This window comes from Myotis brandtii, unplaced genomic scaffold (genome assembly GCF_000412655.1).
Source record: "Myotis brandtii unplaced genomic scaffold, ASM41265v1 scaffold439, whole genome shotgun sequence".
Classification (NCBI taxonomy): domain Eukaryota; kingdom Metazoa; phylum Chordata; class Mammalia; order Chiroptera; family Vespertilionidae; genus Myotis; species Myotis brandtii.
Genome location: NW_005366783.1, coordinates 320982 through 346762, shown reverse-complemented (window position 1 = coordinate 346762; position 25781 = coordinate 320982). Strand labels below are relative to the sequence as shown.

General features: G+C 58.4%; 1 protein-coding gene across 1 annotated transcript in view; it reads left to right on the top strand.

Annotated features, from left to right (window-relative positions):
• Nucleotides 1–9689: 9689 nt before the first annotated feature.
• Nucleotides 9690–25781, top strand: part of TMEM266 (transmembrane protein 266) — a 28403-nt gene continuing 12311 nt past the window's right edge. Inside the window, exons 1-5 of the mRNA XM_014546251.1 lie at nt 9690–9804; nt 10840–11028; nt 20728–20882; nt 23198–23271; nt 25093–25149. Coding sequence (XP_014401737.1) covers nt 9791–9804; nt 10840–11028; nt 20728–20882; nt 23198–23271; nt 25093–25149 — 489 coding nt within the window. The 5' untranslated portion in view covers nt 9690–9790. The remainder of the gene's footprint in view (nt 9805–10839; nt 11029–20727; nt 20883–23197; nt 23272–25092; nt 25150–25781) is intronic.

Genomic DNA, 25781 nt, shown 5'->3' with positions numbered 1-25781 from the left:
ACACACATATATACACACACACATATATACATACACATACACACACACACACTAGAGGCCCAGTGCACGACATTCGTGCACTGGGGTAGGGGGTTCCCTCAGCCAGGCCTGCGCCCTCTTGCAGTCTGGGACCCCTCGGGGGATGTCTGCCTGCCGGCTTAGGCCCGCTCCCCTTGGGGAGCATCGAGCAGCGAGCCCCGCTTGTGGCTGAGTGGCACACCCCTGTGGGAGCACACTGTCCACCAGGGGGCAGCTCCCACATTGAGCATCTGCCCCCTGGTGGTCAGTGCACGTCATAGTGACCGGTTGTTCCACTGTTTGGTCAATTTGCATATTACCCTTTTATTATATAGGATGTGTGTGTGTGTGTGTGTGTGTGTGTGTGTGTGTGTGTGTATAAAGCACCCAAGAAGTGGACTAGCCTACTCTCTCCCATTCAAGCAGAATTTTATTTAATGCAGAGCTGAGCACCCTTTTGGTGCAGTGGTCAATTCGAGGAACGTAAAATGTTTCTGAACTACCTTATTCTTTTTTTTCTTGGACCATATTTAAACAGGAGAAGCCATAGGGAAACTGTAGATACTTAAGCATTACTTTTTAATCCCCCTCACCAGTGTCTTTTTGTTTTTTGTGGCGGTAGGGGGAGAAACTAACGGTTTTCCCGGCTCGATGACCAGCACGCGTGGCGGTACCTGCTGTAACGCACGTTTTAGTTCGTTGCCAAGAGAGACACGGGAACCGCCACAGGTGTCTTCCCTTGTCTGACCTGTGAGACACTCAGTTGTGAAGTAGTTTTTCCTCCTTCTTAATCTAGTGTTCTTTAAGGTGGGGTTTGTTTTTTTTCAGTATCAACAATCTTGAATCACAGAGGAAGTTCACGGTCAGCGTAAGTGAAAGACGTGATTTTCATCTGTGTCTTTTTTCCCTCCTTGGTGGCAGCCCCAGCCAGGTCTGTGGGGAGAGGAGAACTGCGGGTCCCCTCTGTTGGAGAGCAGGATGTTTGAGGCCTTCCAAAGATCCCACCCCTTCCCCCGTGGCCCGCGGCCCGGGAAGGAAGAGGAGTGTGTGGACACTCGCTCAGGCGGGTCAGCCGCGGCTGCTTCAGGGATGAGACACGTGGTGACTCCCCCGCGTCAGCCTGGGCGTGAGGTCCGGTGCCCGGGCGTCCCAGCCTGAGGCCTGGACTCGGGTCCCCGTGCACCTGCTGTTTGCCGTGGTCCTTGAGCTGCAGCACACGATGGCATCTGTGGGCTCGTGCAGCTGCCAGATTCGTCTCCTGGATGCTGGAGGGAGGAACGGTTCTGGGATGAAGTCTCCCCGAAACTGCTGCTCAGCCACGGGGAGGCCTCCTTCTCCCCCTCCTCTCTTCCTGCCGCGTCCATGCTGCTCTGGACGACCTGAATTACCCAGCCGGAGAGAGCTCCCCTTCAAAGCACACAGCCTCCCCAACACTGCTTTGGATTTGTTACAGAAATTACTCAGTAGCTAGGACGGGCTTGCAGCTCGAGTGTCCACAGCTCATTAGAACAGAGAATTTAATCCATATTTCTGCCCTTCGCAGCCCAGGTATCTGGGAGTCTGGGCTGCGACTGGGCAGCCGTTCTCTGGGTTTCAAGTCGTAACACAGACTTTCGGCTGCTCTTGGGCTCAAAAAAAAACAAGTTCTTTCATCCTGTTCCCTCAGCCTCCCACCCTAATTCCAGAATTGCCATTTCGTCCAGCCAATGCCACACATAAGGCAAAGTAACAGCCCTCCCTACTGTGGCTTCCCTTACAATAGTTAGGTCTTGTATTTTACCTGAATTAGACGCGGCTTTACAAATAAGTTCCATGACACTTGCCAATTCTCACTTAAACACGACTACTACAATGTACTAGTCTTGTCCTTCGAAACAAAAGAGAGAACCATGTAATCTCTCCAATAGGAAAATGTTCCATTGCTTTGGGCCTAGCCTCAGAGGAAAGGCTTGGAAATTGCTCTCCTGTCTCTCTCTGTCCTTCCACTGTCTGTTTCTGCCCTGGGCTCTCTCTGCTGTCACCGCCTCCTCGATGCCCTGTCCCACCCGTCTGCTGAAATGCAACTCCTGAAGGTCCCCTGGGGCTGCCTCACCCCCCTCCATGGCTGTTTCTCAGATTTCGCTGCTGACAGCTCTGAGCCTGACCCTGTTGACTCCTGCTCCTTGAAATGCTCCCATCGCAGCTCCTTCCCGAGGCGCCTGGTCTGTTGGCTTCCTCCCTGTGCTGTGGGGAGGCGTCTGCAGAAGAGGCTGTGCGCAGGCGCTCCCCAGGGTTGTTGGTTTACTGTATGTGTAGATATGTATATGTGTATATGTATGTATATATGTGTATATGTATGTGTATGTGTACATGCATGTATATCTATATATCTTATTGATTTCAGAAGGAAGGGAGAGGGGGAGAGAGAGAAACATCAGTGATGAGAGAGAATCGTGGATCAGCTGTCTCCTGCACACCCCCCAGTGGGGATCGAGTCAGCAACCCAGGCCTGTGCTCTGACCGGGAAGGGAATCAAACCATAACCTCTCAGTTCATGGGCTGACCCTGCACCCTGAGCCATCATGGCCGGGCCCTCCCCAGGGTTGGAATCCTGACTGGAGCACTGGCTACGGGTGTGACTCAGTGACTCACCACCCCCTGTGCCTCACTTTCCTCATCAGCGCAGTGGACAGAAGAGTGGCTGTGTCCCAGGGCTGTCAGCAGGGGACTGTGGGTGCCCAGTCCAGAGGAAGCCCTCGGGAAGTGTCACCTGTTAGCATCCTCCTCAGATACCGTCCTTCGAGGCTAAAAGCCCTACGTCCGCTCTCAGTTATCTTACTTCCCTGGCCCTTCCCAGTGTGTGCCCACCTCTGAGCCTGTGTCCATGCAGCCCCCCCTCTCGGACCACCTCCACCCCTTCCTGCCCTGCCCCCCTTCCCGCAGGAGACACCCAGTGAGGACGTGCAATGAACCTGTCTGCTCGAAAGATTATAAATCAATTACCAGCTGTGATTCACACTTTTAAGAACAGCTTCCTCAGCATTTAACACTGTACTTTACACACAGTAGGAATGTAGCTTGTATCTTTTAGCTGCCAAATACTGTTTTTCTTGGCCCTTTCATAACCTTACTGCCTCCTAGGTATTGATCAGTCCGAAGGCCCCTGTAAGCCTATATGGGAAAATTGAGTCAGCCCCCAGGGAGAGCTAACCACCTCAGAATAAATTTTGGAACGAGGAAGGATCTATAGAAATCATTTTAAAAATAGGAGCACAGGGAGTAATTTAAGGCTTTTAGGAAGGAGTTTGAAAGCCTACCAACCCATGAAGCTGTTAGGATTTTATAGTGTTCGGAGCTTTTTCCCCTCGTTCTCATGACATTTCTCCAAGTAAAATGAGCTCTGAGGATGTACGCGGGAAATGTTTAAACTCTTCAGACCTGTGACAGGCCTGGTCCTGAGCCGCTAGGTTCTAGTCCTGCCTTCTTTCCTCTTCCTACCTTGCGTAGAGGACATTGACGTTGAATGAAGATCGAAGGGGGGACTGCCTACTTTTCTAAAATTCAGTGTCTCTGATCAGTTGAAGATGACATCAGAAATAAGGAGATGTACACAGTTACAAGAGTTACAGAAGCTAGACCATGTTACCCCTGAAGTTCTCAAGTCTGAATGCAGCGGCACGCGCTGGGGCTGGTACGGTCCTCCTCGGGGTATTTTTGCTGGGGTTGTGGTTAAGTGCCAAAATACTTCCACAGTGGCTTTGACGATACGTGGGTTATTCCAAAAACGACATTTCTGGAGAAAGCTTAGCTGGTTACCGTTGGAGGTGGGCCGGCTGTGCCCCCCGAGGCTGCTCCTGACGCAGCTGCTCTCCGACATGACTGGCAGGTGCTTCAGGTGTGAAGTAGGAACGGCAGGTGCTCCGTGCTTTGTAAGGGGCCGCCATTGCTCAGGAGTCTTTGTGGCTGTTAGGAAGTTTATCTGTGGGCTTGTGATTTAAAACCCACCTCCAGCCCTGGCCAGTTTGGCTCAGTGGATAGAGCATCAGCCTGCGGACTGAAGGGTCACGGGTTCAATTCCGGTCAAGGGCATGTACCTTGCTTGCAGGCTCCTCCCCGGCCCACACCCTGGTCCGGGCGTGTGCAGGAGGCAACCGATGGATGCGTTTCTCTCACATCGAAATTTCTCTCTGTCTTTCCCTCTCTCTAAAAATCAATGGAAAAGTATCCTTGGGTGAGGATTAAAACAAACAAACAAAAACCCCACCCCCAATGGACAGTCTGTTCTTTCTAAAGGCAGGAGCATTCCAGTAGACTGGAAGCCACCATGTCATTCAACACTGAAAAACATCGAGGCTGTTTCTTGTTGCTCTCCTTTTTCAAAGATCACATCCCGGGTTCTGAAAAGCAGCCTCGCACTAAGGCATCCGATTCCTGGAGTCCAGCCCCAGCTGTTGCACAAACTAGGAGTCCTGCCCTGGACAAGGCCCTTCTCTCTCCTGGATCCTGACATCCTTTCGTGTTCAGTGACCGGACTGGGCTTTGTGGTTTAGGGGTCTCAGAATCACTTCTCTTCTGCAAACCACGCCATGCCTTAAACCAGCAGGGCAGAGAATCCACACGGCAGGCTTGCTGTACACTTTGTACCTCGGTGGTGTTTGCTGGAAAAGTCAAGCGTAGATGAATGGTGTTTGGCAGGGCAAAAGCTTAGTGCAGCCGAAACCCTTAATTAGGCGCTGCCGGCAGCTCTAGCTGGGTCTGCGTCAGAAGACGCAGCGTTATCGGGTGTCACACCGTAGACATGCAGTGTTTGCGACAGCTGTTCCTCTGTGGCACGCCTGGCCTGGGGCAGGCAGGTGTCTGTGTTGGACCCTCAGCTCCTGGGCAGATAGCAGAGAAAGGCTGTGTCCAGCTCCTGTGGGTACCAGGTCACTGAGATGGATGACGCTCCGTGGGAAGTCGGGGCCCGTGACTAGGGACACATACTGTCGTCCCCCCCCCCCCCAATTTTATGTATACACACTGGCACCATATACTAGGTGTAAGCTTTGTTTTGTTTTTTCATTCCTCATTTTAATATCTCAGGCTAACATTCCTCAGTTGGGATGTGATGGTTACTATTTTTTAAAAATATATTTTTATTGATTTCAGAGGAAGGAAGTGGGAAAGAGAGATAGAAACATCAGTGATGAGAGAGAATCATGGGTCCGCTGCCTCCTGCACTTGCCCTGCTGGGGTTCGAGTCTGCATGTGCCCTGACTAGGAATCGAACTGTGACTTCCTGGTTCATAGGTCGATGCTCAACCACTGAGCCACACTTGCTGGGCATGTTATGTTATGGTTACTATTGCTGCATAACAAATTATCCCAAAACATAATGACTTAAAACAAACATTCCATTTTGCTCAGGCTGCCTGGCCTGACCTCGTGGAGCTGGAGACAGCGGTGGTGGTGCAGGGACGGGCGTGGGGCTTCTCTGGGGCTGGGATCGTCCCCTCCCCTTTGCTGGCTGGGAGGCACCCCGACTCCCTGCTGGGACCCCTTATAACTGACCGTTGCTAATTCTGGGCCCTGGCGTTTGGGATAGTGGAGGAGAAGCTTTCTCTCCGTCTCACACATGCGCTGGTGAGTACGTTTTCCGCCTGATTTTTATTTCCTGTGAGCTTGATTAGCGTGATGTAGCTGATCCTGCTAAGGTTGACTCACCGTCGGGAGTGAGAGAACTCGAGGCCGCTTCCTGGCATGTGGTGAGTTTGCCAGCTCAGGCCGTGGTGAGCCTTCCCGTAAACAGCCTCAGGGGCACCATGCTTCTCCCCCCGTTTAAAATCTGGGCATTCTTTTCTCGGCCCTTAGACGCGGGGGTGGACTCGGGCTGGAGGTCCTGACGTGCCCATTAGGGGAAGGACCTCCGCGCCTGTGTGGGTCCCCGGGGGCTCCTGTGGCAGAGAACCCCAAACTGGCCCTTTAAAAAGTAGACGTTTATTGCCTCGCAGTTTTGGAGGCCAGAGGGGCACGATCAGGGTGGCAGCAGGCCACACGCCCTCTAGAGCCTGGGGAGCCCTCCCTCACCTCTTCTGGTGGCTCTCAGCAGTCCTGCTGCCTCAGGAGGACACTGTCATGGGGCTTCGGGCCCACCCCGATCCAGGACGACCTTATCTAACTAATTACAGACCTGCTTCTAAGTAAAGCCACGTTCTGAGGTTCTGTGACTTTGGGTAAACACTCCTCAGCCACGGTGCCTCCTGAAATTGGAGAAAGCGCTCGGGTGGCAGAGCCCTAATAAAAGGAGTAACTGCAGCACAGACCACGGAGGCCCTGGTGTGCGAGTGCGCGAGCTGTGAGAGGCCTAGAGGAGCTTGGTTATCGTCAGGGGACACCTGGTGGCAGCAGGGCTCACAGTGCTGTCTACTGGTCCGATCCCCGAAGGCACCATTCCAAACCGGAACAGCTCCCCGCCCCGCCCGCCCGTGGATCGCCTGCCTCCTAGTTGAGATCACCCCACAGCACTGCTTGCAGATGGGCCTGTCCCCAGCCCCTGCTGTCCCTGCTGTGTGGCCGCCTGTCCCCTGGCCCAGGGCCCTCACAGCTTAGGAGCTTCCCATGGACACCGGTGATGATTCCAAAGGCTCCTTTTCTCCGGTTCTCTCCTGTGGGCTGCTCCACCATCATTCCAGTCAGCCCCCAAGTCATCGCCATCTTGGCGTTTGTGCACCCACCTCCCCAGTGGGGACACAGCACTCTCCTGGCGCCCTGACTGGACCGGCCACTGAACCGTCTTCGGTTGGGTTAACCCGTGACGCAGCCTGTGTCGGTTTCTTTCTGTCCTCCCTTCTCAGTCGGAGGATAATCATGTCCCCTCCTGGTCCCCGTTCACTCATAGCAGACCCGGCGGCACATTCTGCAGAGTAAGCCCACCCCCTAGGCAGAAACTGCCTGTCTCCCCTCCACTGGGCCAGCCCCTGGGTGCTCGGGCTGCACCGGAGCAGAGCACCGGGAGCAGGAGAAGGGAGCCAATTGCCTGGGTGCCTGGCGGGGGAGTCAGATGGACGGGGGTTCCAGGGCCAGGCCCGCCGCTCGCTGACCGTGTTCTCACCTCCCGAGCCCTTGTTCTGTGAATTGTCAAGTGTCTGCAATTGGACCTAAAACCATATACTTTGAAGTTATTGTAAAAACTTAGTGAGAATTCCAGCGCCAGGCCGGTTCACTGTGATCGTGGGCAGAATCCACGGCACGTGGACAACACGTGGCGGTCGATGGCACCGTGACGATTCGGGAAAATGGGCCCTAAACCACGTGACCATAATAATGCCTCTCCCACCAGGTGGTGTGCTTTTCTAGAGCGTTCCTCACTTTCCTGCTCTTTCTCCACCTCGGAGGGAGAATTATTCTTCCTTTTCAAAGTTGATCATCTCTGTGCTCTGTCCCTTCCCACCTGTGTCAGAACTTACATGCTCCATCTCTTCATCTCTGTTGGCTGCCTTCCCTCAGCCCCCACTTCTCAGACACGTCTGAGATCATCAGTCCAGCAGATGTCTTCTACGCACGACCGCGCGTTGGGTACCAGGACATGATGGGCAGAGAGCACACTCCCAGTTCTGCTCCTCCGGCTCAAGCAAGATAGTGACCAAACCCTTCGCAGGGTCTGCTCTGGCCTTGGCCCAGCCCTTGTCCCTCGCCTGGGGCCCTTCGCCTCTGATCTCAGCTCACCAGCTCATCTCCCCGTTGTCCACGTCCCAGTCCTCTCCACCTCACGGAGGGAGCACAGCTCACCTAGTCGCCTCCTCTGACGGTTTCCTCAGGGAGACCTCCTGCCCCTCTCTCCCCTTTTGGGGAGATTCCTCTCATCCTGTAGATTCACCCGCATCTTTGTTCTGAACACTGACTGGGTCTCTAATCCACGTCTGGGGTGTAATTACTTGACCGTCTTTCCGCTCTGCCCTAAGCTCTGGCAGGGACTGTGACGGTTTCGCTCGTAGTTCTGTGCATGGCCCAGTCTCATCTGTCTGGTGGGAGGAGGGGCGGGAGGGAGTGTCTGGCAGGAGCCGCTCAGGTAGAGAGAAGTAAACTGTGTGTGTCTCCTGCGTGGAGCAGAGCAGGACAATGGAGTTAACCCGTGTGCGAAGAGGGTGCAGATCCAGTGTTAGCTCACAGGGGTGGGTGCAGGTGTGAAGTCATCAGCCAACACCTCCAGAAAGAGGAGCAGGCACTCGCTATGCAGATGAGGAAGGAAATGGGATTCAGGCCGAGGGAGGGGAAGGGCTTCTGCGAAGCTGTGAAAGAACCAGTGCCGTGAGCGAGGCAGGTGTGACTGGGGTGGGGGGGCGTGTGGACGGGCTGACAGCGGCACACAGGTCCTGGAGGCTTCCGCTTCCTGTGGAATCGAGCGTGTCTGGAAGGAGCCAGAGGTGGGCTTGCATTTTTAAAAAGACTTAACAACTGGAGCTCCCTCTGAAAAACTGTTGGGCACTTTCTTACAAGGTTAAACATACACCTGTCCCGTAAACTGGCAATTCCACTCCCAGTTACTTACCTGAAATTGGGAAAAAAAAAATGTATGTATATGTATATATATTCCTATATAATAAAAGGATGTGGATGTAAATTAACCATCCCTCCGCTACGCTCACCATCCCTCCGCTACACTCACCAGCCAATCAGAGTGGATATGCAAATTAACCTGACAAAGATGGCGGGTTAATTTGCATACACAGGACCGGGCAGCTGGGGCGGGGCAGGTACTTCCCCCGCGTCGCCATGGTGATGCTGGGGAAGTTCTGGCCCCGTGGCTGCTTGCGCGCGCCAGCACCAAAAGGCCTGTGTTCCCGGGACAGGCGTCCTCGGGAGCCAGGCCACCCTGAGCCTGTAGGCCGGCGCCTAAGCCCGAGCGGCCGGGGTCCCGGAACGTGAGAGGGTGCACGTTGGGCTGAGGGGACTTCCCGCCCCCCGCACGAATCTCGTGCACCGGGCCCGAGTGTATATAGAAGACTTACACAAAAATGTTCATGACAGCTTTTCCATAAGAGCCAAAGCTGGAAGCAATTCAAGTTCCCATGAGCAGGTGAATGAACATATAAATTGTGGGATTTCCATAGAATCGGGTGCTACTCAGCCACATACTAGTAAGGAGCAAAGTGCTGATCAATGCGGACGCCTGATGAATCTCAAAGAGTCCAGACACAAATAAGCCACGTGGTGTGACTCCACTTACATACAGTGTGAGAGCAGGCAGAGCTGACCTCTGGGAACAGAGGGAGGGGCTCCGACCTTTCCTCACTGAGACCCCAGAGGAGGAGAGGAGGCCGGGAGGAGAGGAGAGGCAGCGTCACCAAGTGGAAACAGGAATGGGAGACAGAAACGGGGGACACTTGAGATTTTGGAGACAAGCCTTATCATTGAGATTCCTGCGGCTGAAACATAAAATTACCCGGTTTCCTGAGGCACTGCTGGTGGGAAGAGCTGTGGATTAAACGTCGGAGAGCCTGGGTCCATGCTGGCTCGTCTGCCCTCTGTGTGTGACAGGAAGGTCGCTGTCACTCGCGCCTGTTTCTTCATTGCAGGAAGAGAGAAGTCCTGCCTGTTGTCCCCCAGAAGATAATCTAGGGTCTGTCCAGCATTATGGTGAGGGACTTCCATTTTTAGATGGCCCGAGTGTAATAATTCCTCTGCAATTGTCTGTTTTCAGGTGCCGTACGTGTGGGCCTGGGAGGACTCACGCTGGGACATGCTGACCACAGGCTTCCAGGCGGCCGAGCCCCACTAGACCCCAAGGAAACCGTGGCTCTGGCTGCGCCTCAACATGAGCAGCCCACAGTAAGTCCAGCCCACAGTAAGTCCAACCCACAGTAAGTCCAGCCCATAGTAAGTCCAGCCCACAGTAAGTCCAGCCCACAGTAAGTCCAACCCACAGTAAGTCCAGCCCACAGTAAGTCGCACGGGGCTGCTCCTGGCACGGAGCTGGCACGCAGTCAGCTGCGGGCGCCGTGGCTCCTTCCAGCCCTTTGGGGACGGAGACTCCAGGTGGCCAGCTGCACTGCCTGGCGTTATTGTTTATTTTTATTGCTTTCAGAGAGGAAGAGAGAGAGAGAAACATCACGATGAGAGAGAATCATTGATTGGCTGCCTCCTGCACGCCCCGCACCAGGGATCGAGCCCCCACCCTGGGCATGTGCCCTGACCGGGAATTGAACCTTGACCTCCTGGTTCATAGGTCAACGCTCAACCATTGAGCCACGCCGGCCAAGCAGAGCCAAATATTATTAATCTCAGAAACTCAGTCCCCCAGGAATACCCCACTGGTCAGAAAGCTCTGTTTGTTTAGTTCATAATCCATAGTTTTCTTGGGACCCGCAGAGAAGAACAGACTCAACCCAGAACCTCCTTTTTTGAAAACATCTGGAAGAGCTGGGTCCCCCATAAACGTCCACTGGCCGCCTGTGGCTGTGCGGTCTGAGGACCTGGGGTCATTTTGTAAATGCCTCGCGGTGAGGAGCGAGGCTGCCTGTGCTGACGGAGCAAACGCAATGAAACAGACCCACCAACAGGAGTCGGGCCTGGCAGCTGCCTGGTGAACCCGGGCGGTTCGGGCAGCTCCCTGTGGTGTTCAAATGGAAACCCCACTGTTCCCTCGGTTACCCGGACGATTCGAGCAGAAGAGAAGCAGGCGGGTTCGGCTCTAAGCTTCCTGGGTAGCTGCCGCTGAGCGCTGCTGGTTAGTTCACGGTGGGAAGAGCCCTGAGCGCCAGAGCTCCCCAGTGCAGGCCCGTCGTCCTCCGGGGCCCCTCCTCCGCGGCCTCTCCTCCGCGGTGGGCGAGGGCCTGCACGGAGGGGACTGCCTGTCGCCCCCAGGCCTGCCGCCCGAGGAGGACTTTCCGAGGTGGAGATCATCTCCCAGCAGGGGGACGAGGAGACCAAGAGCGTCGCTGCGGGGCAGCTGGCGAGCTTTGCGTATCGGGACTTGCCCCTGGCCCCCGTCGACCTCTCCGCGGCGGGCTCGCAGCTCCTGTCAAACCTGGACGAAGATTACCAAAGAGAAGGGTAGGTGCTGGGGCACGCAGAGGGCCGAGGTGCTGAGTGGGGGGACCACGCAGGCCCTTTCCCCGGGGAAAAAGGCTCTGGGCTTAGAAATACCTGCCGTTGCTAGACCAGCGTCTCACGTCGCTTTGGCTCGGACGTCAGAGAAAGCCACTGGGTGAAGTTTAAGGATTGACATTCTCCCTAAGGACCCACCCAACCGCGCTCTGGGGACCAGGACCCGCAGGGAGCAGGGCCGCCCAAGGTCACCGAGCCCCTAAGGAGTGGACTTGGGCTGCATGCCCTTGGCCAGCCAACTCTGCTTTGAATCTAAAATGAAGGTTGCTGGGCTGTCTTAGGAGCTAGTGAAAAGTATTGGTTAGAGTTACATTTTTACAGCTTGGGTCCCCTCTTTTGTTTTCCAAACAAAAAAAAAAATGTTTTCCCGAGAGAAATTGCCCAACAAAATGTTTTCCCGAGAGAAATTGCCCAACAGTTGTGAAACCTTTTATGAAAACGCCACCCAGTGGCTTTCTCTGAAAATACAATTTGCTCTGAGTGCTGTGCATAGATTCAGCAGGAAAAGGGCCAGGCAGGTGTGAGAGCGAGGGGGTGCTGCCCTCTGGTGGTCACAAGCGGCAGTGCAGCCTCAAGCCTTTAGGGTCCAAGTATCTCCCAACAGGAAGGCCTTGAAGGATGCTGGTTGGGCAAGGCCCATGCCTGCAGCCTGTGGGGCCTGCAGCCTGTGGGCGTCGGGTCGGGAGGAGGCAGAGGCCCAGCCTTAGCATCACTGCATTTGCTTCTGAACTGGGCCTCTGCAGAGGCTCTTCCATCAGGAGAGTACAGATGAGGGGCCCACAGGGCAGAGGCTCTAGGTTTGACCTGAGCGTCCAGGTGTGCCAGGAAAGCTGCTCCTGGCGGTGGCAGTGCTGTGGGCAGCGGAACGGCACCAGGTGTCTGACCTCACCGGTGGTCAGACCAAACCTGGGTTCAGCAACCTTGGTACTGGGTTCTGGCTGGGAAAGCATTCAGAGGCAGGCCCCACCTGTAAAGAGAACATTTACTTGGTAGATCTCCCAGTTCTAGAAGCAATTCCTGGGAGAAATGGGCTTAGGAACCAGTTATAGAGGTAAAGGAAGGGCCGTTGGAGCTTGGGAGTGAGGGAGCTCATGGTCACGTGCCTGGGGCGGGGAGGGAGAGGGGAAGGGAAAGGCATGGGCAGGCGGGAGAGTGCCCTGGGCCCCCGTCCTGAGGGCTTTAAGGGTGGAGATGGTGGGGGCCCCAGGGAAAGATCTCAATAGAATATTCTGCAGTTTCCCAGGTGTGTCCTCTCAGGGTGGTGGTCTCCACTGACTGGCTGGCACCAGGGCAGGGGTCAGGATTCGGTACAGCGGGCCCTGACCAAGGCGGTGGCTGGTCTTGTGTTTCTCTGTCTGGGCCAGGAGCTGAAATACAACTTGAGGCGCAGATGTTCTCTCTCGGGAGGGAAGGTCAGGGGCCCACACCACCCGGCCAGGCTGTGCTTGGGGGGAAGAGTCCCTACAATTGATTGTCCACGGCTGGGCACCTGGCTTTCCCCTGGTGACTCTGTACCTGCTCATCATCCTCGTTCTGCTCACGGCTGCCACACAGAATCAGTGGGTGAAGGGATTTGTCTCGCTGCGGGCTCTGCGGGGCTCACTTGGCAGCCTGAGAGCTTCCCGGAGGAAGGAAGAGCAGGCGCAGGAGGGAAGCCAGGGAAGGGGAAGCGAAGCAGAAGCTCGCTGCGCGGCCTGGGGGAGTGCCTCTCCGCATGCGGAGGCTTCTGGGCTCTGCTGCATCTCCCAGGGCGTCCCCACATCCCCACCTGCCTGTCTGATGCAGAGCACAGGGCGCGCAGTTCTGCTTGGTCTCTGCAAAGCTTCAGTGGAATTCTTGTCAGACACCCCTCTTCCTGCTGGATCTTTCCCGCAGGAAACGAGGCACTTCAGGGACCCTGCGCCCCACCATTCACTTCCCTTCAGTTTTAAAGTTTCCCAGAACCTCAGAACGTTGGAGCTGGAGCACAGCTCCGAAGTGTCTGGTCTCAATATTCTGCTAGGACAGCAGAGTCCCGGTGTGGGAGGAACTTGCCCAAGGTCACACCGTGACAGAGACATGCAGAGCCCCACCCCTGGCCCCTGGTGCAGGCCACGCCACGCCACGGCTTCCCTTGTCACCGTCCCTTTCCAGCGCCTCATGTTGAGACCGTGGTTAACATGCACTGAGTGTGGGATGCCACTGCTGGCCACACTGTCCAGTGCCTGCCCCCTTGTGTCCACCCAAACCCGTGATGGGCAGGCACTGGTGGGGGCAGGGGGGCACCACCTGGTCAGGCTCCTTGACTGTGGACTGTGCCTCTGGCGCCGGGCCAGGCTGCGGGGCCCGGGGAGGAAAAGAGAGACAGCCATGGGGCTCCAGCTGCCGTAACAAAGACCACAGACCCAGTGGCTTAAACAACAGAAACTTGTTTTCTCCCAACTCTGGAGATGGGACGTGAGAGCAAGGTGCTGACGGGCGTATGGTGAGGGCTCTGTCCGTGGCTGCACACGGGGGACAGAGTGACTCCCAGCCGCGTCTTCCTCTTCTTACCAGGGCACTCGTCCCAGCCCGGGCCCGCTCTGAGCTCATCTGAACCTACTTGCCTCCCAGGGCCCCGCCTCCAACGCCATCACATCCAGGTGTCGGGCTTCAGCATGGGAATATTCGGCGGGGGGAGGGGGGGGGGTACAGACATTCAGTCCAGAACAGCACCTCCCAGACTTGGGTCTGCAGTCTCACCTGCTTCTCAGTCCTCGGCGGTCCTGGTTCACGGTCCCTCCTGGTCCAAGGGTCTGTTTCAGGTCCGCTCCACTGTCCTGAGCCCCGTTGTCCCCCACAGACGACCTCCTCTCCTCTGAGGTAGACACAGGCCCCTTTCAGGGCGCTCCTCCCCTCCTCCCACCTCCACGAGCTCTCATCAGGGCAGTGGCACCGTCTCCTTCATGGCCGGGCCTCCCACGGTCTCCCTGTACCCGTCCTGGTCCAGGTAGCTGCCACCACCTTGCTCTTCCTCTGCAGCTAAACTCCACAGCCTCACGGACACGTGCCATGTCCCCCAGCCCCTCCCCTTTGCCCCTCAGTCCCTGCCGTCTAGCTTCAGCCTCGTCCACCCGTGGGAAGGCCTCTCCTGCCGCCATCAGCCTGGTGGTGTAGGACCCCTGGTTGCCCTCTGAGCGAGCCATGTGTCCGTCCAGTCTCCATCCAGAGTAGATCTCCCGTCTGCCTTTGGAGTCTCGTTCTAATCGGGAAAGGCCTGGAACGCGCCTGCCTTCTCAGCCGTTTTGGCAGGAGCTCAGTCGACCTGACTCGTGCACTCGATGCAGTTTGACTTGTGCCCCGTCTCGGCCTGGCTTTGTGCTTTCCCGTAACCAGGCTCTGGTCCTCGTTCTTTGGCGTTGGACATCACCCCATTCATCGGGGGAAATGGGGGCACAGGGCTCTCCTCAGGGACCCGCCACCCACCTGGGAGGAGGGACACTGGGTTTGCGGGAACCTACCTCCTGGTGCAAACAAAGCTGCACCTTCTCTCCGCCTGGTCGGCGTGCGGGTCTGGGCTAGACGAGAGGCCGCCCGCGGGAAAGGCCAGAGAGGCCGCGTCTCTGCCGGGAGCCGCACGGCGGGAGAGAGGAGGACAGCCAGGTCGGGGGCAGCGAGCCCCAGAGGTTCATGGCGAGTAGTGGGGGGGAGGTCTGTGTCAAAATGCATAAGTCAGGAGTGAAAGATAATCGGCCTTTGACATCATTTACAGTTTAGGGTTCTCAGAGGTCTCACCGTGAGGCCCCACACGGGAAGCTGGAGGGAGGCCGCTAGACAAGGGCTGCTGTCCCTGGGGTGAGGCGGGGCATTCTGCCGGAGCGTCAGTCAGAGGAGACGACGGGGCACAGGGGCGGCATGAGGCGTCAGGCTGCAGAGTCAGGCCCAGGATAGCACATCTTCGTAAGCAAAGACTCACGTGACTGCAGAGCTGCCGGCAAAGGGGGCGTGGAGGAGCCTCCGAGCTGGAGCCCCGAAGCCCTTGGCTTCCCCTGTTGTCTTGCTTGAGGACCAGCGTCCCCTCCCCGCCTCCCTGCCTCCCCGCCTCCCCCCACCCCTGGGCTGCATCTGGGCTCTCAGGTGGGTCTGTCCCAGCACCGGCCAGGGGCTCCCGAGGACAGGGGTCAGCTCCTGCGAGCCCGGGACGGGGTGTTTGTGAGGGAAGGAAGGACTTGCATGAATGAGTGGGTGGGGGAGGCCATGTTACGATGAGGATTAGAAGAGGGGAAGCCAGTTCCTTTGGGGAAGTCGGGGGCTGGCCCCAGACCTGCGTGGAGTCCAGGGAGAGCCACGGGGGACCCGGCTCTGGGACAGAACTCAAGGCCTTGGTCCTGGCGGGCCCGCCTCTGAGCTAACTCCACACCCTCCACAGTCATCCTAAAGAGAGAAATCACTTTGCCTCGGGACTCGGTACAGTTTTAGCATCTTTTTAGGAGAAGGAAAAGCCTTTTGTGGTTCAGGATTAAAAGGCAGGTTCGTCCCTGCCATGACCTTTTGCAGTGTTAAGCCTGGACGTTCCTGCCTCGTGAAATCTTTGCGTCATTTTCCCCCACAGGAGAAAGAAGTTAAAAATGAGCTTTATTAGTCCGTTCTCTCGATGTCCCCGGACCCATCTGTAAAAGCACAGCCCTTCCTCTGGCACCCGGTGCCCTGGGCTCTGGGCTGACCCTGGGACCTCCACCCTGTGTGTTTTTAGGAGGCGCAGGCTTCCAGGGGGTTCTTGACGCCACACAGAGGAAATAAAGATTCAATTCAGAGCACAAGTTCCTTTCTGATAAGCACAGGTTAGCCTCTTTCTCAGAGTCCAAGAACTGCAAAGATTTCTCACTGACTAAGAAGGCAGTAAATTCACAGATACATTATTTTTCAGCACAATAAACCCCGTGTCCCCACTTCTCCCAGGATGGGGTGTACACCCGGGCCACCACTGGGTGGCAGCAGAGCCCCTCTGAGCGCTGCCTGGAGGAGGGAGGGAGAGCAATTTAAACTTACGGTCAGGTCCCCCAAGGAAAGTGAGCTGAATTTACGGGGTTCTAGAGCCCCCAGTCATCTTCGGAGGCACCTTGGATCTGGACTTTGGCTAAACAGGAGGGGGGAGCGTGGCCAACCCCGGATTTGCCGAACTACAGCTGAGAACAGAGAGCTGGGCAGAGAAGCGCGTTTGCCTGGGAACTAGCCACTGGCTCCCTCCCCAGCCACCCACCCCCTCCTCCAGGCAGCCCTGCCAGGCACAGGGAGCCTCAGGCGGGACCAGTTCCCAACACTGAGGACTCAGAGGTGGGAGGCGGCCTCATGGCCAACTTGATCCAGCAGCACCGTTACCTCCTGGGTCAGGCTTGAACCCGAGGCAGCTTTTCAGAGCTGTGTGGGCAATGCCCTGAACCCCCACACGGTGCGTGTCGGCCATTGCACCCCCAGAAGGGGTTTGGGGGCTCGCCCCCGAGTGGGGTGGCAGCTCCTACCTCCTGGCCTGAGCTCGTCATTTCTGAGGGTGCAAGAAGCCTGGATTCTGGGACAAGCGAATGTCAGACTCCGTGACCCAGCAGCACCGGCTTTGCTTCCTCCCCCCTCCCTCCCTCCTCCCCCGGTGCAGGGCTGACCTATAGCTCTGATTGCAGAACCAAGAAGCTGCTCCTATGGAAACTTTGTTTCTCCAGTTCCCCCAAGGGCTGTGAGAGTCACCTCTCACCTCCAGCTGGTGGGTCCCTGTTAGGCACGTGTGCCGAATTCCTGGGCCCGTGTGTGCTGCTGGGCCTTCCTCCTGGACATGGGCACAGGGACAGGGCTTCTGCTGTGGTCAGGCTCTCCCCAGGAGAGTGCGAGAGAAGCCCACCCCAGGCAGACACTCAGCGCAGGGGCCCTGTGGGCGCTGGGCCGCTGGTTCTCACAGGTGGATACTTGTCTGTTCGGAGAAGTCCTACGTGTGAGCTCATTCCCTCTCCTGCTTCCCCTTTATTTCTGTGCTTTTCACGAGTTGGGCTGGGACCGGGGCCCATTGCACAGTCAGAACCCACTCGCAAGGCCGCAGGCTCCGTGAGGGAAGGCGCTCAGCACCCAACACAGCGGGGCGTCTAGTGGGCACTTAGTAGTAACTGACCGTATGCGGCTGGAGTGACTGTCGACACCTCCCATATGTAGGTAATTCACCCTTTTCTGAGGCCCGGTACCCCCATCCTCACAGGAGGTGTATGTGCTAGTTGCTTAGTAAGCACCGTGCTCTGGTTCACATACGTTGTTTGTAATATTCTAGAACAACAGCTGCAAAGGTGGGTGATGCTGCTCCCAGTGCGAGGTTAGGAAACAGGCTCCAGGGTTGTGCTCAGAGGCCTCAGTCACGGGGCTGCTGTTTGGAGACACCAGTTGCCACCAGATGGGAAAGATGGGGAACAGATGGGAAAGTCAAGCTGTTCCCCAGGGTGTTTGTCAACAGGAAGGAGTTGAAGGAACTGTCTTTTCAAACAGCTCGATGAGGTGACGTTTGTGAAGTGCTCGGGGCAGCTCCTGGCCCGTCCCAAGTGAGGCCCAGGTCAGGGGCAGACGCTGGATTCCAGTCAGCGCCATGGCTTCCTCGGGCAGCTCTAATCCTGTGGCATAAACACAGCAACGGACAGTAAGCGGGGCCTCGGGATGTTCTGCTCACAGCGGAGACTCCACCGAGCCTGTGCGTCCAGGCCCGTCAGCATCAGAAGCGGAGCATTTGGGGACGTGGGGTCTTGACTCCGTCCCAGGTTTGCACTTGGGTCCAGGTGTGCTCAGCTGACCCATCGGTGAGGCCAGGCGCCCACACACTCCTTGGGGCGTTGGGCACAGCGCTGTGATGGTGTGCATTTTGGGGGGCGGGTGCAGGGCTGTAGTTTCCGTCCCTGTGGGAGAGCTTTGCAACCAGAAGGGTCCTAGCCTCTGGCCCGGCAGTGCCGCCATGGTCAGCGCCAGGCAGGAGGCCAGCGGTGCTCTGGACCTCATTCCATGCCTGCGGCCAGACAGCTCCGACTCCCTGGGACCCCTCCCTCGTTCCTTTGGGGACCTGAGGGGCGAGCATCTCAGTGCAGGGCTGACAGGGCTGTCTGGCCTGGCTGCCTACAGGGCAGTGGGCTTTGCTGTGGCCCCCTGGGGACCCATGGCTGCACTGCCTGTGAGCACTTGCTGGGACGACTTGAGGGTCTCCATAGTCCCCCCAGTTACTGCTCCCCCCATCGCTCACCCTTCCCCTTGGATGGCCTGGCAGCCACCGAGCCGGATCACGCAGCTCTGCTGTGCGGGAGCCCAGGCCCCACTGGAGCCAGCGCAGCCCTGCCGTCCAGAAAGGGCTCGTTCAGCACCGGGTGTGGGACGCTGCCTGACAGAGCAGTGACCTGGAGCCACCTCTTCAGGGCCACTCCCGTGGCCTTGCCTCACACGAAGGAGCCTTCAGACGTTTGCCAACGTTCATTTTAATATTCTAGAGCCATTCTTTCAAGCTTTTACCGAGACTCCTAAGCATATAACACAGAGGCAGTCACGGCCCGCGGCCCCTCCCCCCAGGATTTCTCTGCAGCCTCAGAAGTGACTGGGGGAACCGCACATGGAACACGGCCCACCTGCCGGACATGCCATCTGCTCCTCCGTATTTCGGCCTTGGCAGCCCCAGTGGCCTCCTGGCGCTGCCCTCCTGCTACAGGAGATAGAGACTGGGACACGCCTGCCCTCTGGTGGCCGCTCCGGGGCAGCACCACCTGGGCACCGGGCTCCGGGGTTGGATGGGCTGGTGCTGAAGCGGTGGGAGAACGTATCTTCAGGAATGAAGTCAGCACAGGCCCAGGTTGTGGGCTGCGTCCCGTGTGGACGTGCGGGAGGCAGCCGACCCATCGTTCTCTCTCATCACGGATGTTTCCATCTCTCCCTCTCCCTTCCTCTCGGACATCAACAACAGCAAAAGGATTGAAGTCAGCCTGGCCGGTGGCTCCATTGGTTGGAGCATCGTCCCGTACACCAATGCACATTGATGTTTCTCTTTCTCCCTTCCTCTCTCTCTAAAAAGGAAAAAGCAAAAATAAGAACAAATCCTCGCGTGAGGATTAAGAAAAAATTGCAGTCAGTGCGATTTCCCTTTGGGCCACTGAGCTCCTTGAGTCGCTGTTTAACCACTTGGATATTGGGAAACGGGACACATCTGCTTTTCTGCTAAAACACCGTTTCCTCGGAATGTCGGACTCTCCTGAATCTCAGAGGACATTTTGTTAGCAGTTTGCAATTTCCAAACACCCGGTCAGCCAGACGTCTGCTCCTTCCGCTCGGCTCTGTGCTGGAGCCTCGGTGCCCGCGGTCGGTCCTGCTCTCCAAGCTGCTGCAGCCGAGGAGGCCTCAGCATCCAAACAGCCTGGCTGCTCAACGCGCTGCCGTCCTGGAAAGCGACCTCACAGTGCCCTTTTACTGATAACTGCAGCGGTGCTTGGCTCACACTTCAGGTGGCAGCGAATCTGCGTCAGTTTTAGGGGCCACGGACCATCAGACTGGGGTGAGAGGGTGTGGAGTTGGAGCTGGGTCGCCTTTGAGACCTGCAGTGCCTGTGGCCATGGGAGGAGTTGACAGGAAGCCAGGGAAGTGCTGAGCTGGGGCCTGGGTGAGAGAGGTGTGAAGGATTAAAATAGGCCCCAGGAAGGGGCAGGAATGTCACCTTGTGGGATGAGAAGGAGGGGGAGTAGGTGAGACACGGATGGATCAGCAGAGCAGGTCAGCTGAGCAGTGACAGCCAACTTCTCACAGTTCACGGTCTTTCGTGCACAAAAGCAGCTCAGCTGATAGCACCCGTGGGCGGGCACCTGGCTTCCCTGGGCCTCTGTCCAGGTGGGCAGGGCTGCCCCTCTGAGCTGGAGGTGGAGGCTTCATACCTCGTCCTTCCTGCCCCTGGACAGACACGCCTGACCCGTCCCCTGGTGGCCTCTCCCCCTCTGTCCCCAGGTTAGTGCCGCCTTCCTGGGACCAGTGTCCTGCGCTGGGGCTTGAACCCCAGTCTGCGTCCCCCAGAGCCCGGGACCGCGCCTTTCATTCCGAGATGTAGGAAGATCTGGAAAGACTGGCTGAGCCCATTTCCTGCCGGTACTTGAGCCGTGAGCTTTGTGCCACAGCTGGGGGCTCCGCAGGCTCTGCTGGGCGGACTGAGGAGGAAACCTCCTCCAGGAGCCCCGTCCGGGGACGCCCTTGGGATCTCGGGGGCTGGGCACGGGCTGTCTGCTCCCTTTGGACAGGAAGGAAGGGGTGGCCCAGTGTGTGGCCGAGACCTTTTATCAGCATCACCATCGTCGTCCTCCTCAGCTCATGCCGCTGCACGGTGCTTTAGACCAGCGACACCCTCATTGAGCCTCCATGACTGGGGCTGAGGAGCTTTACGACGGGAGCTGCAGGCAGGGCTCCCTGCCTCCTTCCGGGCCTCTGACCTCCGCGTTCCAGGCCCCTTACAGGCACCCCCTTTGCCCCGCATCTTGGGTTTCTGACGGGAGTGGATCAGATGCCCGAAGAGACCCCTCTTCGTAATTCTGCTCCGCAGCCTCCTGACTGAGATTGTGTTTCCGCGGGAAGAGGGACGTGGGGGGTTGAGAGCAGGGCCTTCGGGGTCCCCCCTCTCAGCGCCTCCTCCCACTCTTGTCCCCGCAGGTCCACCTGGCTGAGGCCGTGCTGCGGGAAGAGAGCAGCCGTGTGGCAGGTATTTTTGCTCAGTGCCAGTCTCAACAGTGTCCTGGTAGCCTGTGTAATATTGGTGGTGATTCTCCTGACCCTGGAACTGCTAATAGATATAAAGCTCCTCCAGTGTGAGTAGCAAGAGGGGTCCTGTGCCAATACTATGATGTCATGTTCCCTGTGCACCCACCAGGGGTCCCCCAGCAGCGACCCCGCAATCGCCCTGTGTGGCCGCTCCCGTATCCTCCCAGCATTCCACCACCCGAAACCGATCAGAACATGGTGGGGACCCCTGCATGCACTTTCTTTTATTCCCATTGGGAGTTTTCTGGGTGGGAACTTTTGTAGCTTGAAGAGAGTTCCCACGTGTGGAGGCATCTCCCCTTGTAACTGACAGCAGCCGCCACAGGGACGTGCGCTTCCTTGTGTTGCCCACGTAAGTGACCCGTGAGAGGGGCGAGCCTGAAGGCACCCCGTTTACAGACGGAGTGAAGATCCGGAAAATCAGCCCCAAGCGAGAAGTCCTCCAGCGGGGACTTCAGGCCCCAGGCCAGTTACGGGCAGAGCCAGCGGGCCTCCCACCGTCGTCCCAGCTGTTGGTCCCGGTTCCGGGTGCGTGGAGGCCCACAGCGTGTCTGCTGGACATCCTGGCTGCAGGGCTGCCAGAGCAGGGGGCCCAAGTAGGTGCCCTGGGGAGGGGGCTGAGTCTCCTGGTGCCCACAGTCCCCAGGTCAGAAGGTGGGTCGTTCAAGGCCACAGACAACAGATGAGATTATTCCCCCCCAGGGATTCCTTTCCTGCCTTTGGCCACACCCAGGACCGCAGACCAGTCACCCCAGAGCTGGGACTTGTTTCTGAGGCGCCTCCAGGCCCTGCCCTAGAGCCTCGGGTTCAGGGCTCCTTCCCAGGCCCACAGCCGCCCCGACAGGGAGGGGGTCCCGTCAGCTCCCTGGGTTCCAGTCAGAGAATCTTCAGGCGCAAGGTGGCCAGCACGGCGTACACTCGCCCTGTCTTCAGTTACACCACGCGGTGGGCTCCCCCCCTCTCCCCCTGCGCGCCCACCCGTCTGCTTTTTACGAGGTCTGCCCACAGCGAGTCTCTCTCCCTGGGGTGGGCTGACAGGCACCGAGTGGGGCTGAGGGCCTGGCCGACCCTGGAATGTGGCTTAAAATGAAATCTCCAGGAGATTGGCTTTGGTGGGAGATCCAAAGCAGCTCATAAAAGGCATCTTAAATCCCATAAAACACAGACTTAGAGCTCTTCTGAAGCAGCCGTAAAAAGGCCCAGGAATTCATTGGAGAAACAGCGGGGAGAGGGTTTGTTTTCGGAATCAGCGGAGGTCCTCTCAGAGCCCGGGCCTCCCTCCTCCCACGAGTCTTCCTGTGGCCGAGATGGAAGACGGGCGTCTCCGGGCTCCTTTTTAAGGGTCACGTTGGCCCAACGCCAGGGGAGCCCGAGTCCCCCACCTGGAGCCTAGGATCGCAGCCCTCTTCCCACCACCCCCACTCCAGACCCGGGGTCTGCCACCCCAGAGTTCCCCAACCTCAGAGCTCTGGGGGAGGTTGTGGGGTCCACCTGCCCCTGTGGTGACCCTGAGCCGAGTGCGGGCCCCGCTGTGGCCCAGAAGGGAAGCAGCACCGGTTCCCAGCGGCATCCTGTGCCCGCTTAGGCCCCACTGCCCGGCTGTCCTGCCAGCATCTCTCCTACGCCTGTCCCCCGGGGAGCACCCTGCACCCCCGTCTCCATCAGAGCCCACCTGGCCTGCCCCCCAGGGAGCACCCTGCACCCCAGTCTCCATTGGAGCCCCCTGGGCCTGGCACCTGCTTCGGGCCCACCACCTGGTGAATGTGCCCTGCACGGTTGGAGGCTGACCTGGCAGCTGGTGCCTCTGGAGCTGGTGCGGGTGGCAGGGGTGGGAGCTGGCATGGCGGCTGTTCCTCGCTGGCACCCTGGCTGCTGGAGCCCCTGGGCAACGTGGCAGACCAGCCACAGGCTCTGCCACTTATGGGGGGCTGGCCTCCCCCAGCCCCCGGCTCCCTCTTCCAGTCCTCCTTGCAGCCTGTTCCCCTGAAACAGCCTGGCCGACACCACCACCTCCGCCTGCAGAGTGAAAAGTCAAAGTGAGGGGCCTCAGTCCCCACTCACCTGTGGCTCTGGGGCTGATTGTGGGCCGTCCCGGCAGCTCATCCAGACTGACAGGCCACCCCGGGTCCGAAAGCCCCATGTTCCCCGAAGCCCCTGGAGACTGCAGGGCTGAGCTGGAACCCCAAGAGGCGGCCAGGGGTAGCGGGGGCGTGTAGAGGAAAGCATGGCCTGGCGGCCCACCCCTCCACCCCCTCAGACACCGCCTGACTCCATCCAGACCTGAGCCTTCGCGGCGGCTGGACTCCTCCCGATGCATCCACGTCCTCGCTCCTGACACGGCCTGTTCCTGTGTCTGTTGCAGTTTCCAGCGCCTTCCAGTTCGCCGGCGTCATCCACTGGATCAGCCTGGTCATCCTCTCCGCGTTCTTCTCCGAGGTGGGCCCTGGGCTCCTCTCCGTCCTGGCGGGGGGCTGTGGGAGCGGATGGCCCAGGGGCACTGACGTGTGGGAGCAGGACCCCAGCCCTCCCTCTGCCTGCGCACATTCCGGGCAGCTCCCAGGCTGTGTTTGAGGAGGGGCTGCAGGCAGGGTCTCCCAGGAAAGTGAGAAGACTGGCTTCCTGCTGTGAGCGTGGCGGTCTGAAGGCCTGGGGAGTTACGTATGGAAATCCAGTTCTCCTAGCAAGTCCGCTCACCTCTCTGTCTCTCTCTCCCTGTCTCCCTCTCTCTCTGTCTCTCTCTCTCTCTCTCTCTCTCTCTCTTCCTGTCTCTCTCTCTCCCTGTCTCTCCCTGTCTCTCTCTCTCTCCCTATCTCTGTCTCTCTCTGTCTCTTTCTCTTTTTCTGTCTCTCTGGCGTCCAGAACCCTGGGTGTAGGGTGGGTGTGGGGTATGTGGGCAGCATCAGTGAATCACAGATGACTCTCCTGCAGCCTGTGGAATGGACAGGTGAACCCAGGGCCAAGGGTCAGACTTGGGGGCAGATCCTCGGGGTCCCGGCAGCTCTCCGAGGTCAATGTCTTGGAGGTGCCTCAGCCTCAAAGGAGTGCGGCTCCCAGCTGCTGCCCCTGAGTGCCCTGCCCACCAGCTCCATGCAGACCTTGGAGAATGTGCCCTGTGTCTGCTGCCAACAGAAACGTGTGATCAGTTTCTGAGGTTCTTCCTGCGGTCCCTCCGCTGTGGTTTATTGTCTTTGCAGGATTTATTGCCTCCGTCCCGGCCTCAGATGGGCCCCTGAAACAGACAAGCCCCACCCACTCCCCCCAGGCTTCCAGGGGCAAAGTGGGGAGGATGGGGGGCTGGGAGAATGGGGGCACCCTGACCTTGGACCTGGTAGAAGACAGGGTGGGGTGCAGCAGTAACGGGGTAACAGGATAACAGAGAATAACAGGGGAGCCCCACCTCCCCCGTGCACCCCGTCCTGCATGAGCAGAGGGGCTGGTGCATGAGGACCACGTGCTCCCTCGAGGGTGTGTGTCCTGCTCGCAGGGACTGGGCCCCTCTGGTGAGACGGGGCCTGGGTAGGTGCTGGGGGAGGGGGTGATGTTCCCAGGACTCCCAGACGCTGAGGGGGAGGCACTGAGCCTGGGTGTGGAGCCGCCTCACAGAGGTGACCTGGAGCCGAGGCCAGAGGGACAGAAAGCCCTTCACCAGGTGGCGGAGGGGAAAGCGTAGGCTGAGCTGCTGTCCCCAGAAAGCCAGCAGCCCGAGCAGGCGGGGCCTCTGCCTCTTTGGGGAGGACCGCTGGGGGCTGGGGGGACCCACACTCCCCCGGCTGCCCAGCCCCTATGGGAGACGCCCCAGCACCACAGCTGTGCACCCACAGCCTAGTGTTTGGGGAGAGGAAAAGGGGGGAAGAGCCTGACCCCTGACGGGCACAGCCCGGAACTTGTACATAGAACGTGGTCGCGTGGGCACTGCTGACTGGGAAGTGTGTCTCCAGCAGAAGCTGCAGTGACTGTGCACGAAGGAGGGGAGACGGGGAGGGACTCACGGGAAGGCCCCCCCCCCAGAGGTTGGGCCAAAGGGGAGAAGCTTGCCCGTTTGTCCCTTGGCAGGTGGCATGACGGTGCCTGAGCTGCCCCTGGAGAGGGGGCTTCGGAGCTTGTGCTGTGGGCCGGGGAGCCCTGAGGACATGAGCGAGGGGCTGGCACCCTCATGGGCACTGGGTGGTGGGGACGGCTTCCCGTGCTGGACAAGACTCCAGGTCCGGAACCTCCGTGGGGCAGGGCCGTCACCCACCCCTCCTGTGTCTCCCTCAGACTGTCCTCCGCATCGTGGTGCTTGGGATCTGGGACTACATCGAGAACAAGATCGAGGTGAGGCCAGGGTCCCCGAAGCCGCCCCCTGGGGCCGAGGCCAGTCACACGCTGCTCCCCCACCCTGGACGCGGGTCCCCCGCGAGGGTGGGCGGAAGGGAACAGGAGAGAGTTCCCAGTAAAGGGGTCTAAACAGTCCCCACACAGTCCTGCAAAACTTTAACTTATTCTTGAATCGTTTTGAAACGTATTTTAAAACCAGCGGGTGCCGTCTGATGGCCCCGAGGTGGGGAGCTGAGCGGAGACTGGGATGTGCTGGGTCGGGAGGCGGGAGGCCTGGCTGTCCCACGGCAAGGCCACGGCGGCGTGTCTACTGCCCACCTCCTTGCCTCCCACCCATTTTTAGCTTCTTTCTCTGAGCAGACAGGCTTGCCTTGAGGTCTCAGGAAGGCTGGAGCTGCAGGGGCCGAATCACAAGGCTGGGACCCGCCGGTCCTGGGTCTCTCTCTCTAGAACAGAGAACAGAGATGCGAGAACAGAGATGCGGGGCAGGCTCTGGGCTCCAGCTGCCCAGGGAAGGGAGGGGCCGTGGGGCTGCAGGCCCAGCCCAGAGGGAGGGGAGGCTGGAGCAGCCCAGCCCCTCTGAACGAAGGACCAGCTGGGGGGGTGGAGGTCACTGGAGGGAGCGAGCT